This window comes from Lipotes vexillifer, unplaced genomic scaffold (assembly GCF_000442215.2).
Source record: "Lipotes vexillifer unplaced genomic scaffold, Lipotes_vexillifer_v1.1 scaffold558, whole genome shotgun sequence".
NCBI classification, from domain to species: domain Eukaryota; kingdom Metazoa; phylum Chordata; class Mammalia; order Artiodactyla; family Lipotidae; genus Lipotes; species Lipotes vexillifer.
The window spans coordinates 296,016-312,823 of record NW_006772769.1 but is presented as its reverse complement, the minus strand read 5'-3'; the positions used below and the strand labels follow the sequence as shown (position 1 = coordinate 312,823).

The 16,808-nt window shown below is 44.1% G+C and overlaps 3 protein-coding genes across 4 annotated transcripts; all 3 read left to right on the top strand.

Annotated features, from left to right (window-relative positions):
* The first annotated feature begins 37 nt into the window (after nucleotides 1-37).
* On the top strand, nucleotides 38-10,028 carry NEDD8 (NEDD8 ubiquitin like modifier). The gene is made up of 4 exons (XM_007447887.1): nucleotides 38-157; nucleotides 8,776-8,823; nucleotides 8,992-9,074; nucleotides 9,660-10,028. Exons 1-4 carry the CDS (start codon nucleotides 140-142, stop codon nucleotides 9,754-9,756), a joined length of 246 nt encoding a protein of 81 aa, XP_007447949.1. The 5' UTR covers nucleotides 38-139; the 3' UTR covers nucleotides 9,757-10,028.
* Nucleotides 10,029-10,788: 760 nt separating this feature from the next.
* Nucleotides 10,789-12,290, top strand: MDP1 (magnesium dependent phosphatase 1). 2 transcript variants are annotated; one of them, XM_007447885.1, is made up of 6 exons: nucleotides 10,789-10,932; nucleotides 11,049-11,109; nucleotides 11,183-11,293; nucleotides 11,608-11,715; nucleotides 11,813-11,898; nucleotides 12,076-12,290. In XM_007447885.1, the coding sequence occupies exons 1-6, from the start codon at nucleotides 10,896-10,898 to the stop codon at nucleotides 12,165-12,167; spliced, it is 495 nt and encodes a 164-aa protein (XP_007447947.1). In that variant the 5' UTR covers nucleotides 10,789-10,895; the 3' UTR covers nucleotides 12,168-12,290. The 2 variants fall into 2 exon arrangements, with proteins under 2 accessions (XP_007447947.1, XP_007447948.1); XM_007447886.1 differs by lacking the exon at nucleotides 11,183-11,293 and having other exon boundaries at nucleotides 12,076-12,286.
* A 434-nt stretch (nucleotides 12,291-12,724) lies between these two features.
* On the top strand, nucleotides 12,725-16,392 carry CHMP4A (charged multivesicular body protein 4A). Its single transcript, XM_007447882.1, has 6 exons — nucleotides 12,725-12,840; nucleotides 14,219-14,368; nucleotides 14,458-14,635; nucleotides 15,199-15,313; nucleotides 15,479-15,614; nucleotides 16,043-16,392. The coding sequence occupies exons 1-6, from the start codon at nucleotides 12,810-12,812 to the stop codon at nucleotides 16,099-16,101; spliced, it is 669 nt and encodes a 222-aa protein (XP_007447944.1). The 5' UTR covers nucleotides 12,725-12,809; the 3' UTR covers nucleotides 16,102-16,392.
* Nucleotides 16,393-16,808: the final 416 nt, after the last annotated feature.

Here is a 16,808-nt window from a genome sequence, read left to right as displayed (position 1 = left end):
GAGGGGGGGGGGGGGTGGAGCCAGGCAGTGACCCGGAAGCAGAAGTGAGTCCCACAGGCTGAGTGCTGGAGAGCTGCATCGGCGATCGCAGCGGTAGAAGCAGCAATTTATCTGTGTGCAGCCCCAAACTGGGAAGAAGATGCTAATTAAAGTGAAGGTGGGAGCACCTCCAGCCTTGCCAAGACGCAGTGGTACTGGGCTGGCCGCTGTTCGTTAAGGGAGAAGCCGGGAAGGAAAACCACGCCTTTCCCGAGCCTGGAGAGGGCTGACAGCCTCGGGGCTCCGCGCGAGGGGTGATGGGATGTAGGGGGGGGTCCCCAAAAGGGCTTCGAGAGCAGGGCGACCCCGGAGTCTGTGCTGTGCCTGCTTTCATTCCGGGACCGTTCCTTGACCCAGAAGGAGGCCGCCTTTGTCCGGGGTCTCGCTGTGTTCGAACCCCCGCGGTCACAGAGAAGGCCTAGCAGCATCTTGGCCCCCCTCTCTCTCGGATTCTTGGAATAAGCTCTGTTCTCCATCGTTCATGCCCCAGTTACCTGCTTCTCCCAGCCCCTAACGTAGGCTACTCCGAGTACAGCACAAAAACGTAGCCTAGGGAACCGGGGCCTCCCAGGAACTAGACTGTGAGCTTTTGCTAGTTGTCGCCAAGGTGTAGTATCTCAGCCGGCCTTCAGGAAACAAAGCTGGGAGCGTGTTCAGTTAGCACCTGCCTTTCTGAGCCAGCATCCTGGACCAGCCTCACTTCCTTGACTGAGGCAGGTTAGTTATCAGTGCCCTAGTTCTTGGTACTAGCAGTGTTTCCTTCATCTCCATCCCGCCTCCCGTGGTTCTTCACCAGTTTCCAACCCTCATTAGTCCTATCTGCTATTTCCTCCTTTGTGCCTTAAGAGGGAGGGACAAAAACTAACAACTGATGCAGTGCAACGTTAGTTTAGCATTAAAAAAAAAAAAAAAACTGCCAAGGAAGTCTATCGTTATTTCATCAGCTCCTTAGTGTCTTTATCATGCATAATAGCCATTAACCTCTTCAGTCCTTCTGAACCACCATCTTAGCTAAGGATTGAGGCCAAGCAGCATGTTGAAGGTCATTGTTTTTCAAATTTTGAGTAATAACCTATAAAACAGTCACTAGTGGTAAAATCAGTTTAATAAGTCCGTGGGTCACAAGCAACAAGAAAAAGAAAAAAATAGAGATATCAGGGTATACTTCTGGGTAAGAGGATTGTTTGTGAAATTTTGGTTTTTATTTTGTATGTATATTACATGCATGGATGTGATATTAGTTCATATGTATTTCTTAGTGTGGGTCACTGTCCAAAAAGTCTTGAGAAACATTAGCAAGTGAATGCTTATGTCATTTCAATACATATGGATTCTCAGGTTCTCTTAGTCCTCCCTTAGGCCAAAGAAGAGGTTATTACTATACTTTTGTTCAGTGTTTTGTAAACCTTTTTTTAAATCTCAACCTACACAAAAAAATTTTACTTCATGGTCACAAAATAACTGTGTGTGATATGCTCTGGTATTTTGAATTCTATTCCAAGTTGATTTCATAACCCACTGATGAGTTGAGGCCTGCAGTTTAAGAAAATACTGTATTCTAGATGGGCTTCTCAACTTAAAAATGTGTAAGAATCACCTGGGGATCTTGTTAAAATGCTGATTCTAATTCAGTGGTCTGGGATGGAACCCGAGATTCTGCATTTCTAACATTCTGCATTTCTGCTTGTCTGGGGAGTATGCAAGGTTCTACTTTTTTTGAATCCATTTGTATTTAGTACTTCTGTAAAACTGTAAGTCTTCTTTCCCAAAACACTTTCCTTTCCACCTTCAAATAGGTTTCTCTGTCCATCTTTCTCTTTCTTTTTTGTATGTTAAATACATTTTTGTATGTTAAATAAATAAAACAGTTAGCTGTGAACTACCATACAAATGATAGGTTTTTTAGCAGGGTTCCTTTGTGAATTATTCATTCTTCCACTGTCGTTCTCCATGTAGGTAACTTATTCCATATCTCTTTTTGCAATCTTTTACAACTAAATCCCTTGTCGACAGAAGGAAAAACACACAACATAAGAGCTGTGAGTTCAGTTTTATTTGGGGACTTACTGAGGACCTTAGCCCAGGAGACAGCCTCTTAGATAGCACTGAGGAACTGCTCCAAAGGTAAGTGGGCGAGGTCAGCATGTATGTGATTTTGGCAAAGGGTAATCAAGCACACATCTCGGTAGAAGGTTGCTGCTAGTCAAGAGGAACAGACATCTTAGTTAATGGTTTTAGTGCTTTTCTAAATATGGGAAGATGCAAGAATTTGGGTTCATAAAATTTTCTCCTGAAAATATCTAACTATCTAAAGGCCTGTTCTATTAATTTTCCCAGAGCACATTCCTGATGTGCCTCATTCCTGGTCTCCACCTTGAACTCCTTTCAGGCTGGGTTGAAGGTCAGCGACTGCAGTGGCTAATGACTTAATTCTTGTAGAACCAGGAGGCAAGTGACATCCTTTAGTTGGCACACTCGTGATTTAAAACTTCTCTTGATACCTCATCTTTGTGTTTCTAAAATTAAATACAACATCTTCTGTCTTAAGCCATCTTCCCCATACTCATCTCGTATATTGATCCCATCAATCTACCAGTTAGTTACCTGGAACCCAGTTCTTTAAAATCATTGTTCTCTTATAGAACCTAATTTTTCTTTTGATACATCTTTCTGTTGATTTTCTTTCTATTCCCATTACCCTTGTTCTCGTCTGGGGTCTCATTAACTTATATCTTTATTTCTCTGTGATACCTCCAGAGAAATACCTCTTGTTGGGATACCTCCAACAAGATTTTCCTACTGCCATTCCCCTCTGAAGTTTACAGTCTAGGGACTTCCCTGGTGGTCCAATGGTTAAGACTTCACCTTCTAGTGTAGGGGGTGTGGGTTCGATCCCAAAACAAAACAGAAACAATATTGTAACAAGTTCAATAAAGACTTTAAAAAATGTTCCACATCAAAAAAGTCTTTAAAAAAAATAAAGTATATGTATTTTTAAAAAATAATGATAAAGTTTAGAGTCTATACCAAAATACGGTGTACAAAATCATAGTGTACAGGTCTTCTTTAACCTTCTTTTTCATCATATTATTCCCTAACCTCAGATCATGCATTGATTCCTCTTAGCAAATTACTTTGGGCACCTGTCTTTACTATCTAAGCCCCAGTTTTCTCATTCATGCTTTTTTAAACGTAAAATAAAACACAAAGCTCTTAAGGGTTAAGTTCAAGGAGTTCTTAACAACAGTATACCCCCATGTAGCCACAGATCTAGAACATTTTCACCCCTGCCCTCTGAAAGTTCCATAGGTTAGTTTTGCTTGTTTTAGAATTTCATAGAATGGAATTATAGAATGTATAATTTTTGTGTCTGGCTTCTTTCACTCAGCATTATGTCTGTTGTTGTGTCTGTAGCTCCTTATTACTTAGTGATGCTGCATTAGATGACTATATCACAATTTGTTTATCCATTCTCCTGTTGATGGACGTTTGGGTTATTTCCAGTTTCTGGCTATTATGAAGGAGGCTTCTAATAGCCAGAAATGATGATATGAACATTGTCTTTTTGTAGACTTATGTTTTCATTTCCTTTGGATAAATACCTAGGAATGGAATTACTAGGTCATGTATAACTTTAAAAGATGCTCCCAAACAGATCTCCAAAGTATGGCACCATTTTACATTCCTACTTACAATGAGTGAGCATTCCAGCTACTCTGTACCCATCTTTATTATAGCTGTTTTAGTGGGTGTGAAATGTTATCTCAGGTTTAAATTAATCACTGTTGATTTTCCCTCACCACAGCACTTTGTCACTGCCCCTTGTATTTTGGACGATAACATTCAGTATGGCATTTCTTGTATATTGGTTTGTTCTATTAATTGTATGTCTCAGTGTCTCTTGGTTGTAAATCTTCACTTGAAAGAGATTGTTGGCAAGGGCTGGGTCACTTACCTTCTTTTCTATCCCCTACAGTGCTTATATAGCAGAATGTCAGGCTGAGGTTCATCATAGACTAGTTGAATAGCATTGAATGTATTCCCAGGTCACAATGACCAGATTTGAGGGAAGAAATCCAGTATGACATGGTCTTTTAAAATATCTTTTAAAATTGAAATCAAGAATATCTTTTAAAATTGTTCAGTTTTAAATGATTTTAATTATGACAATTTCAAACATATACAACAGCAGAGAGAAGGAATAATGCACCCTATACGAAGCTTCAAAAACGATCATCTCATGGCCAATCTTACTTTATTTATACTCACCAATTTTCCTTACCTTATGTTTTAAGGAGCAAGTCCCAGATAGCGTAGCGTATACTATTGGTATATATTTTGGTATTTATCTGTAAAAAAGAACTTTTTTTACTAACATCACCATAATTATTACACCTAAAAAATCAACAGTGATTTCACACTATCATTGTCTCATTTGTTTTTTACAATTTGTTTGAATCTGGATCCAACTAAGATTCATACATTGTAGTTGGTTGATAAGTATTTTAGGCCTCTTTAAAACTGTAATTCCCCATTTCCCCCATTTTTTTTCTTGTTGAATAATCTAGGTGGTTGTTCCCATAGAGTTTCCTATAGTTTGAATTTTGCTGATTACATCCCCATGCTGTCTTTTAATGTATTCCTCTTTCCTCTGTATTTCCTGCCAATTGGTAATAAGATCGAGAGGCTTGATTAGTCCTTTTTGTCTGTTCATGTGTGAGAATAATTCATAGGTGGTATTGTTTTGTTTTTGTTTGTTTGTTTGTTTTTGTGGTACGCGGGCCTCTCACTGTTGTGGCCTCTCCCGTTGCGGAGCACAGGCTCCGGACGCGCAGGCTCAGCGGCCATGGCTCACGGGCCCAGACGCTCCAGGGCATATGGGATCTTCCCGGACCACGGCACGAACCTGTGTCCCCTGCATCGGCAGGCGGACTCTCAACCACTGCGCCACCAGGGAAGCCCTCATAGGTGGTATTGTGACATAATTCTGTCAGGTTGTTTTGCTTTCTGCGATGTTAGTCATTGCCTAGATCCATTATTTCATTGGAGGTTACAAAATGGGGATATTCTGATTTTATTGTTGATTCCTACATTAGCTGGGATCCTTGAGCAGTGTCCAGTACAGTGGCCATTTGCCCACGTGCACTATTGACCACTGGAAATGTGCCTAGTGAGACTGAGGAATTCAATTATTTTCTTTGTATTTAATTTTAATTAATTTAATATAAGAACTGAAACTTTATTCAGTAGTTGGAAAACCTTTTAACTTGATTGGAACAAGCTGGGAATGTAAACGTACTTTTTCAACTGTAAATTGTGAAATTTAAATACAGATCAAGTATTTCAGATGATAACTTACCATCTGAATTGAGGTGTGCTGTCAGTATGAAATGCACACAGAATTTTGAAGATTTGGTTAGAAGAAAAGAATGTAAAATATATTAATAATTTGAATATATTGGGTTTCAGAATATTAAAATTAATTTCACCTTTTAAAAATGTGGCTGCTAGAATATTTAATATCGTATATGTGGCTTTCACTAAGTTTCTATCTCTAGTGGACAGTGCTGCTTTACAGAATGGTTTCCTTATACTCTCATCAAGGACATTGTTGTAAATGTTTTTTCTCATCCCAATGTATTCATGGTATTAAAAAATGGAAAATACAAGCACAAAGAAAATAATTTAAATCACCCATAATCTCAAAACTCAAGATAAAAGCACTGATGTCTACATCCTTCCAAACTTTTTTGAAAGCATATAAATACATGTATGTGTGTGCTTATTTATTTAGTTACAAAATAAGAATTATACTGTTAGTCTAAACATTGAGAACTGTGTGATTTTCCCCCCTGTGTTTGTACCATAATTTATTTAACCCTCAATTGTGTGATATTTAGATTGTGTTTCTAGTTTTTCAGTTTCAAAAAGTTGCAATTCATTGTCATAGGTATATTTTTGGTCAGAGGATTATTTTCCCAGAAGTATTATTGCTGGGACACCATATGCCAGACTGCTCTCTGGATACATTTATAGACTTCTGTAGTCTATCTCAGAAACGAAGGACCAGTGCTAGAGTTTTAGATTTTATAAACCAATAAGTTTTTTCAAATGTCATAAAGCCCAAGCATCTGACTCTTGGGAGAGCAGTTCTAGGCTTTCTGTTAGAGTCTTTTGTACTCTTTAAAAATTGTTCTTATTAAATCAGAATGAATATTTATTAATATTCATGTGATAAAGGAATATATTTTTATTAGATATTTTATTAGATAGTACAGATAAAGGGAGAGTTAGCTTTGGTCTCCTCAATCCTACTCCCCTTTTCAAGGATCATCATAATTTTAGGAGATAGGTATACTTTTAATCCTTTCTTCTCTGCATGTATGTATGTATATATTTACATATAGAAAATGATACATAATCATACATTCTCTAGCTCTTTCCATGTTAGTGTATAAACTGTTGCATAATAAATATATCATTCTAGGGCTTCCCTGGTGGCGCAGTGGTTGAGAGTCTGACTGCCAATGCAGGGGACACGGGTTCTTGCCCCAGTCCGGGAAGATCCCACATGCCGCGGAGCGGCTGGGCCCGTGAGCCGTGGCCGCTGAGCCTGCGTGTCCGGAGTCTGCTCCGCAGCAGGAGAGGCCACAACAAAGGCCTGCGTACAGAAAAAAAAAAAGATATATATATATATATATATATATATATATATATAAATAAATAATTCTATGGTTGTACCATAGTTTAATAGTTTTCCTATTAATAGGCATTAGGCTGTTTCTTGTGTTTTGCTTTTATGAAAGGTGTTGCAGTAAACCTCACATGCTTCTCTTTGAATACGTACTCAAATTTCAAGTTTTTCTTTAAGGTTAGTTATCTAGAAATAGAATTGTCTGGTTAAAGAGTCTTTGCATTTAAAGTATTATGATCAATAAATTGAGATAATTTGTGGACAACATGGAATTGCATACTTTTCATTTCTTCAGGAAGGAGCCTAAAAAAATACCATATATTGTCACTGTCATTTCATAAAAGGACATTTTAACACCTGAAAATATTTAGTTTCATGAAAATCTCATTGTTGTCATTATTTTTCTCATTTTACCATAGACTATTGAAAATTTTCAAACAGACCAGCTCGAGTTGGGCTGGAAACTTGAAAATTACTGTTGTAATTTATTCTTTTGCATCCAAACAGGTCAATCCAAAGGAGGTACTCTTGCATTTTTTGAAATATCCTTAGTAGTGAACCATTCTCATGGTTGAGAAATTAGATCCTAAGTACTTTCTTCATGCTGGTCTTTGTGAATACCATAAGTAGGAACCATATGTTATTTTGTGAGTCCACCACAGGAGTGTACATTGGGTCTCAATACTAGATCAGCCAGACTTGGGCAGTACTGAGTACAGAGCTGAAAGCTCAGGTTCTGGGGCCAGAGAGTTTGTGTTTGGATTCATACTCTCCTTTTGACTTCATAGGCATGCTTTTTAACCTGTCCAAACCCCATTTTCCTCAACTATAAATGGTGATAGTAATAGTACATATCTCATAAGTACTTGCAAGGATTAAATGTATTGATGCATGTAAGATACTCATCGTAGTTTCTAGGAAACTTTCAATCTTTCAAACGTTCAGTCTTTCAAGGAAGACTGAACAGTCTCTGTCCTTTAGGGAGCTGGAGTATAAATTGGAGAGTTCGACACTTAAACAACTAGCTGTAAAGGCTCTTAAAGTGTACTGGGGACAAGTCATCAATCTTAAAGTGTCCCTTGAAGGTTTGCAAAAGAGCGGAAGAGGGCATGGCAACAAGAAAAACAGTAGAAGCAAGGAAAATGCCCCTAAATTATGGATTACTGTAGACTGGTGCAGATGGAGTTTGAAAAGCAAGGATGGATGGGAGATTAGATTGGATGAAGCATGTTTATAAGTGTACAATGAGTATAATTATTGTGTTTGGATATCAGCAGCCCTTTGCCTATAGAAGAAGTCAAGAAGACCAGAGCTGCAATTTAGGATTTAGGTGGAAGTCTGGAGAAGATATGGGAGAATAGAATGTTGAATTCTAGTATTACTTAAAAAGTTGGTCAGGGACTTCCCTGGTGGTGCAGTGGTTAAGACTCTGCGCTCCCAATGCAGGGGACCTGGGTTCAATCCCTGGTCAGGGAACTAGATCCTACATGCATGCTGCAACTAAGGGTTCACATGCCACAACTAAGGAGCCCTCGAGCCACAACTAAAGAGCCCTCCTGCCACAACTAAGACCCGGCGCAACCAAATAAATAAATAAATAAATATTTTTTTAAAAAAATAGTTGATCAGAGGTGATCTCCAGTGTCCTTGAGAATTCTTTGAGTTATCTGAATGTTAATTTCTAGCATTGGTACATAAGACAAGGTCCTTCTCAAAGGAATACTTTCCTTAGGACAATTCTCGTTGCTGTCTTATCGAAAGGAGTTATGGTATTCTCTTGGATTCTAGCAGAATGGGAGGTGAGATGACCTGTGAGATTAAAAGGGTCAAATGGTTTACAGAATCTTCCCCTATCAAAGTTGTTCACAGCCTAAAAATGTCTGAAATCGGGTGTGGTCAAAATTTCTGACACTTCAAATCAGCTTTGAGAATGTGCATTTCTCAGAAGGTAGTAGATCCCCCAAGACTAGGCCAGGATGTTTTACCTAGGAGACAAATTGTATAGTGGGCTATAGGATTCATGAAACCCTTGCCTGTTTCAGACGCTGACCGGAAAGGAGATTGAGATTGACATTGAACCCACAGACAAGGTAATGTACGCCCAATACCTCTCCATGCCTATCTCCCTACATGTACACTTGCTTGGGTATGCTGATGAACTGAGTCCTTCCGCTGTCATAGTCTCTGCATAGCTCTTGTTCTTTCCCGTTCCACGGTCCTTCCCCCTGAGCACCCCCTGACTACTTGTACCCCTAAAGGTGGAGCGAATCAAGGAACGTGTGGAGGAGAAAGAGGGAATTCCCCCACAGCAGCAGCGGCTCATCTACAGTGGTAAACAGATGTAAGTTTGGAATGGGAATGAGGGCGTGGCCATCTTATGTGAAGATGAAGATGCAAGTACTGGAGGTGGAGCAGGCCTGCCTTTTTTTTGTTGTCTCAGACCCTTTGGCAATTTGATGAAGGCTATGAACCCCTTCTCAGAATTAGATTTTTGCAGACATAAAATAAAATGCATGGAATTACAAAAGAAACTAATGGGATCGAAATACACTTATCACACTACTAAAAAAGCAAGTTTGTGATATATGTACTTCATTAAGATCTAATGATGGATATAATTACTATAATTTTAAAAGATTTTCAAGATACCTACGAACAGTTGTGAAATGATAGGGAAATAATCTAATTTTTGTTGTTAACAAGTTACCCATATTGCTAATAATACCCCTGTGGGTTTTTTGCCTGTGTTCAAAACTGAAAGAAATATCAAATTTCAGTTAAGGGTTAGTAAAAATATAAAGATTTAATTTTTTTCTCATCTGCATTCATAGAACCCCAGACAGGTCCATGAAACCCAGGTTAAGAACCTTGCTCTAGATGGTATTTCTAATACCTTTTTTCTTTTTTTTTTTGCCTCTTCCTGCAGGAACGATGAGAAGACAGCAGCTGATTACAAGATACTGGGTGGTTCAGTCCTCCACCTGGTATTGGCTCTGAGAGGAGGAGGTGGTCTTAGGCAGTGATGGACCCGCCCTCCATTTCACCTCCTTGCCCTGTCGCTCATTATGAGTAATCATGTATCCTCTCACACTGTGGGACACCAGAGCCACTGCCCCCTCTCCTGGATGCCCAGTCTTGTGTGTCTGTTGGTGGGAGACTGTGAGGACCCCAGGATGCAGTGTTCCTGGCCCGAAGGGCCCTTGCTGGCTATTGGGTTTTAGTTTGCAGTCCTGTGTGCTTCCCTCTGTTAATGGCTATGTCCCTGGTTGTCAATAAAATATTTCCTGGCCTCCTGGAATCTTTCTTCTATTGCACAAACATGACTGAAATCAAAATGGGCCAATGCACACTCAGTTACACCAGGCTGAAGGAGTAGGACAGTGTAAGAGAATGTGCCCTTAGAGGGGTTCTCAGACTCTTAAGAGTCTACACTCAGTGGTGTGCTGGAGCCAGCTGTTAACCCGCTCCAGAGCTAATTGTTGGCATCTTTCCTAACCCCATATTAAGTGACTTCATGTTGGTAGCTTGAAATTGCCCATGGTAGGAATATTTACAGAAATTGACAAGCGATAGAAATCAGTCCTTCTGCCCAAACTGGTGGTTACATATCTGTCAGCATACTACTGACGTGGGTGGTAGAAACCAGGAGAGTGAATTCTCCCCCATTGTGACTCTACTGGACATTTGGGCCTGGTTCAAGAAAGGCATCAAGAGCTTCGCAGACACTGCATTCTTTTATGGCTGGAATATTGCTGAGGGCTCTAGGCTGTATACGGTGGAGTGGCTGATGTGGAGAAAGAATGAGTGTGGAGTGACAAGCTATGATGGGTCACTTTAGGACTCAGTTGGTGAGATAAAATGAGAGACGGGTGCCAGAAGAAAGGGCTTCCCTTTCTTGTCTCCTCTAGTTCAGTAGAAGCTGGCGAGGCCCGGTGAGGTGGAGAAGCAAGGGAAGGATATCCCTGGGAGAGACTTGGCATTGGCACTTTGCTGCGGTCCTCACCACCACCACCACCAGAAGGCGCTCTTGCGAGGTTTTGGGGCCGATCTTCCCAGCTCAGGTTGGCGGCGCTCTAGTCGCCGCTTCTCTAAGGCCCGCGGGGCGGCCTGGGAGCCGCGGCAGAAAGGCCCGCTCTGTGCGTGCATCCTGCGGGCGCGGGTCATGGCGCGGCTCCCGAAGCTCGTAGTCTTCGATCTCGGTGAGGGGCTGGATTGGGAAGAGCTTCGTAGGGCACAGTTTTTTCCAAACTCCAGTTGATGCTCTCGAGGCCCTGCGCCTGCCCAGGCTGAGACCTCCCCCTCCTTCCTCTCACAGATTACACGCTGTGGCCGTTCTGGGTGGACACGCACGTAGACCCCCCGTTCCACAAAAGCAGGTGAGGCGGGGCTGGGGAGGCCTGGGGCCAGGCGGGGCCCTGCGGGAGCTGAGCACACTCTCGCCCTCCCCAGTGATGGAACTGTACGAGATAGGCGGGGCCAGGCCGTCCGACTGTACCCAGAGGTGCCTGAGGTCCTGGAAAGATTGCAGGGCTTGGGGGTGCCCGTCGCGGCCGCTTCACGGTAAGAAGAGCGACTGAGTCGGTCTAATGCTGAGAGGTGCATGCATGAGGAGACTTCCCGTGTAACCCCTTGGCTGCAAAAATTTAGGCGGTGCAAACTTGCAGGTATTTGTATATTTTTCGAATTGTGCATTTTGTTTAATAAACATTGGCTCAGTACCACCTGTGTCAGGAAGGATATGGAACTGAATCAGGGCGGAGGATGCCTACCCATCCCGGAAGAACAGCAAGTTGATTTCCCCCTGGTTACACATAATTTCACTTGCAGCCTTGGCCCTCCACTCTCCTGATCCCATCTACTACACCTTTTTGCAGGACAGGTGAGGTTGAAGGGGCCAACCAGCTACTGGAGCTCTTTGACCTTGTCAGATACTTTGTTCATCGGGAGATCTATCCAGGCAGCAAGGTCACGCACTTTGAGAGGTACGCTGAGATAAGGGGAGAAGCAGGGAGACAGAAGACCAGAGAGGCTGGAGGAGCTAAGAAGCCAGAGTGGTTACCCTCGCCGTGTCTTGCACAGGTTGCAGCAGAAGACTGGAGTTCCTTTCTCCCAGATGATCTTCTTTGATGATGAAAAGCGGAATATTGTAGATGTCAGCAAACTGGGTACTTAGTGGCAAGGAGAGCCATTTGGGGAGTGAGGAGAAAGGGTTCCTAAGAGGGAAGGGGTTAGGTAGATATGTACAGGATGGATAATTTGCATGCAGGTGACACCCCAAAAAGGTGAGAGTCATAATAGGGAGCCCTGAAGGCCTGATGAAATTGTGGCTTCTTTCTTTCTAGGTGTTACCAGCATTCATGTCCAGAATGGAATGAGCCTTCAGACCCTAACTCAAGGATTAGAGACATTTGCAAAGGCACAAGCTGGACTCTGAGGTCCAGTCCTGTGGATGAGCCTCATTTGAGGCATAGAACTGAAAGGAAATCAGGAGGGCATTTTCAGGTGCATTTGTAAATTATTAAAGTGTATTTGTGTGTGGCAGAAGAGATCTTACCCAGTGTGTGTTGTTTCTAATTTTCTAGCGTGTGACCCGGGGTGGGCCATCCGGAGGTGCCAAGACCAGTATGTGAGGCATTAGACTGCATCAGGTTCTGCCTTATAAACTTGTGGCAAACCCAAGGCTGTGATTCCCTTATGCTCTCCCCATCCCCACACCTCTCCTGAGCTCTGTCAAGGGCATGAAGAAATCTTCCACTAGCCCCAAGTAGTGGAGTGCATTACCCTGCACATCTCCTTCCAAGAAGCCAAGACTGTTTTGGGGTGGGGAGGGTGAGGCGACCTTTTTATATAGTGGGAAACGAAGCGGCCACTTTAAAAGGAGCGCGTGAGTTTGGGACTGGTGTGTCGGGTCGCACGTGATAGTGGTCTCGCTGGCGCTTGTTGATGATGTCGCCGCGGTGCCCCAAGGAGGGATTGGCCGAGGCTGGTCTCGGAGTGATGAGCACAGCACCTCCCGGGAGCAAGGCGGAAGCGTACGGGACGCCGTAGGGCGGAGGCGGGAGAGGCGAGGGTCGCGATGAGTGGGCTCGGCCGGCTCTTCGGGCGGGGTGAGCCCGGCCGAGACTGGTCCCCGGGAGGTGCAGGCCGCAGGGGGCGGGGGAAGAGCCGGTAGACGCTGTCCTGAAAACCCTGGTGGTCCAGCAAGGCCTTTTCCCGGGCCAGGAGGCGCCGCCTTGTCTGGGCGCCTGGCTCCAGCTGCCTGCCTTCCTTCCTTCCCTCGGAGGGAAGAGCTCGAGGCCCGGGAGGGGGCGCGAGTGGAGAGTGTGGCAGCTGCGCTGGCTCCCGCTGTTAAGGCTTGGGGGACAAGTTGCTGCCTGTCGGCATTCAGTCCTTTCCAAAACACTGGTGCTTCCTTTATGATGGGCCAGAGGCAATCTGAGGTTTCCCAAGAAAGGTAGCCCTCGTGAGTTCCTCTGTGTTGCGGGAAGACAAGCAAAGTCTGGCATTTACAGCGTAGTGTGGCGACTCTGTAATGGAGATTTACCTAAAAACCGGGGGTGCGCGGAAGAAGCAGGCACGGCGGGTGGTGATCCAGAAGGCTAGAAGTATGCCAAATGGGGGGTTGAGGTTCTCCAGGAAGAGGTTACTGTGCAAAACAGGCAGGAAAAAGTATGGTATATTTAGGGAAAAGGAGTTCTGGCTGCCCCGTGAGTGTGTGTGTGTGTGTGCGCGCGCGCTGAAGGAAGAGGAACGTGTGGATGGAGAGGTAAACGGGGGCCAGATCATTGAAGGACCCTGTGTGTCTTAAAGTTTTTTTGGCTTTTATCCTGTAGGCAGTGGAGAGTATGGAAGGATATTAAGCAGGCTAGGGCCTTCAGATTTTTTTTTCTTTTAATAAGTCTGTTAGAAGTGCAGAAGGTGAAGGGAGAAATTGAGATCAGATTTTTTTTTCTCTAGCCTCCCTACTTCATTCAGTTTGATCCTGTGGAATCACGACCTTGAGTATCTCCTAGGATAGCAAGTGGAACAGTAATTATAAAAAGTGATTGAACTCTGGTGGGGAACACGGTAATGAGGAGGTATGCATGTGTAGGCGCAGGTGGTATATGGGAAGTCTTTGTACCTTCCACTCACTCACTTTGCTGTGAACCCAAAACTGCTCTAAAAAAATAAATTCTATTAAAAAAAAACAACTGGAAATGACTTGAAAGGTAACTAGGAATAGCAAAAGAATATTGGCTTTGGAAATCATACTGTCACATTTCAATTCCTTTGCAGTCTCTTACTATAGTAATTGTGATTTTAGACCAAAATGTTAACCTCTTTATGCCTGTTTTCACATTTATAGAGATAGTACATTCATCGTAGAAGGTTGTTTGGGGATTAACAATAACACGGTCAAGTGCCTAGCACATACTATACACTCAATAATCGGTGGCTAATATTTTTCCTTTACACAATGTGGGCTGCTCTGTTGGACTCCAGAGAAGAAGGAGAGGGGGCCAGCCCCTGAAGAGGCAATACAGAAACTGAAGGAGACGGAGAAGATATTGATCAAGAAACAGGAATTTCTGGAGCAGAAGATTGAACAGGAGCTACAAACTGCCAAGAAGCATGGGACGAAGAATAAGAGAGGTAATGGCGGAGGGAAAGGCACCACCAGGGAGGGCCCGAGGGGGAGCAAGGGCTTCTGGCTCTGATGTTCAGGGTGTGGGCTGGATCAGCCGCCCTACAGGCTTTGCGGAGGAAGAAAAGGTTGGAACAGCAGCTGGCACAAACGGACGGGACATTATCCACCCTGGAGTTTCAGCGTGAGGCCATTGAGAATGCCACCACCAATGCAGAAGTGCTTCGTACCATGGAGCTTGCTGCCCAAGGCATGAAGAAGGCCTACCAGGACATGTGGGTACGGGGGGAGGGGAGGAGGGGGCCCAGGCACTGGGGAGAGTAGCTTGATATTGTACTGTGAATCTTAAAACCTCTCCAGATGTGAATTTACAGTAGAGTTGCCTGTGATGGCTGGACCCCTATCAGCCTCCTTACTTATTGCAAGGTGATCTCTTTGCTGGCTGGGGCATTCTAGGGAGGAAAGATGATTTTCCTCTTTTTTGTGGTTTTTTTGGCTGTGCTGCAAGGCTTGTGGGATCTTAGTTCCCGGACCAGGGATTGAACCACGGGCCCTCCTCAGTGAAAACACCCAGTCCTAACCACTGGACTGCCAGGGAATTCCCAATTTTCCTCATTTTTAAAGATCCTTCAGAGAAAAGAGTGCAACCATTCTTCCCCAGTGTGTCTTCTTGCCATTTCTTAGCCCAGATTTGCCTCTTTACACTTTTCCACGGATCTCTTTTACCTAGTAGCCATGGATTTGTCAGTCTGAAGCCACAGGCAGGAGGGTCTTCATTCATGTGAGATGAAAAAGTCAGGGTTGTCACTGATTTCTGGGCTATGTATCTTGTTCTCAGGGACATTGACAAGGTGGATGAACTGATGGCTGACATCACAGAACAACAGGAGGTGGCCCAGCAGATCTCAGATGCCATTTCTCGACCCGTGGGATTTGGAGATGATGTGGATGAGGTGATTGGGAGTGAGGGGTCAAGGAGTATTGGAGAAGGCATGGGACCAGCCAGAAGGGATGCCCAAGAGAACTGTGGGACAGGTTTGGGGGAAACTCCAAAAGTGGTATGTTTTTGGAAGTAGAATTTTCCTTTATCTTGAGCGATCTTGTTATCCCATATCCAGGATGAACTGTTGGAGGAGCTAGAGGAGCTAGAGCAGGAGGAATTGGCCCGAGAGTTGTTACATGTGGGCGACAAGGAGGAGGAACCCCCAGTCACGCTGCCCAGTGTACCGTCTACGCATCTTCCTGCAGGGCCAGGTACCCAGGGCTGTTCTGTCATCTCATGGACTTGAGAGGGTGGGATAGATATGGGGAAAAATTATTCCCCATCCATCCTGCCTGAAAGGATCCAGGCAGAGAGGGTTGCAGCTACAGTTGCACAGGTTGTTGACTGCATAAGGGCACCTGGCTGAAGGGGAATGAGGACTGAAATCAGGCCTGTGCTTCACTCAGCAAACTGTGTCCCCTAGTTTAGGGCTGCAAATTCCCGGAGAAAGAGGCAGCTTCTTCTGATTTGCCCAAAGGTGCTGTGGGAATTAGCAGCAGCCCAGCAAGCAAGACCATACCCTTAGGTTCTTTGCTGGGAGACAGCGTTCCACAGGCTCTGAGTGTTACAGGAGGGGATGGTTGGAAGTTGCTGAGGCCTTAACACTTTTTTCTTTCTCTGGGTATCCTTATCCCCAAAGCTCCCAAAACGGATGAAGATGAAGCAGCACTAAAGCAGTTGGCTGAGTGGGTGTCCTGATGAGTCTGGGCTTGTCTGCCTGACGCTGCCTTCATTGTTCTCTTTTCCTTAAGTGCCAAGTGCTAAGCTAAAGGAACATGGCCTTGTTGGGAGGTCCTGCTGAGGGTGGTAGTGTGACCCTGCCTGAGAAGAGGGTCTGTCGCCCTCCCATCCCAGGCTCAACCCTGAAGAAGGATCTTGGTGCAGGAGGAACCCCTGGGCTCCCTTTGATAGCAGTTACAGTGCCCTCGTTCGCAATAAAATTGGGCGGCTGGAACCCTAGTGCTTATACTGCCTTGTCTACAACTGAAACTCGTCTCCTGGTCCTTGGAGCTTTGTTTCAAGAAATGAGTAGTAATGAGAGTAATGAAGAGGAGTTGGAGCATAGCAGAAATGGGAGCTTGCATTATCTTAACCTACTATGTTCCAGGCAGATTCTGTTCCATCTCTCAGGCTGGTGTGTCCTAGAGCTGCCTGGTGCTGAGGGTGAGGAAACTGCCATCTGTTATTTATCCTAGAACCGTGTGGAGCTGTCCCTGAGCCTTCCCTCATTGCTTTCACCCAGTTGTGTCTCTGCCGAGAGAGCCCCGTGACTCACCAGCTGTCCCCTTACAATGCCCACTTTCAAGGGTAGGAAAGGAGACGTACGGGGATAAGGGGTCAATAGGTTTCCTTTCTCCGGAACGCACAGTTCATAGACTTGGTTTGAACTGTCACTTCAACGTGTA

Coding starts and splice junctions, on each gene's coding strand:
- CHMP4A (XM_007447882.1), top strand. CDS start 12,810: ATGAGTGGGCTCGGCCGGCTCTTCGGGCGGG. Junction 14,369..14,457: donor TGGGACGAAGAATAAGAGAG/GTAATGGCGGAG, acceptor GGGCTGGATCAG/CCGCCCTACAGGCTTTGCGG. Junction 15,615..16,042: donor GCATCTTCCTGCAGGGCCAG/GTACCCAGGGCT, acceptor TTATCCCCAAAG/CTCCCAAAACGGATGAAGAT.
- MDP1 (XM_007447885.1), top strand. CDS start 10,896: ATGGCGCGGCTCCCGAAGCTCGTAGTCTTCGATCTCG. Junction 11,110..11,182: donor CCCCCGTTCCACAAAAGCAG/GTGAGGCGGGGC, acceptor CGCCCTCCCCAG/TGATGGAACTGTACGAGATA. Junction 11,716..11,812: donor AAGGTCACGCACTTTGAGAG/GTACGCTGAGAT, acceptor TGTCTTGCACAG/GTTGCAGCAGAAGACTGGAG.
- NEDD8 (XM_007447887.1), top strand. Junction 8,824..8,991: donor ACATTGAACCCACAGACAAG/GTAATGTACGCC, acceptor GTACCCCTAAAG/GTGGAGCGAATCAAGGAACG. Junction 9,075..9,659: donor ATCTACAGTGGTAAACAGAT/GTAAGTTTGGAA, acceptor CTCTTCCTGCAG/GAACGATGAGAAGACAGCAG.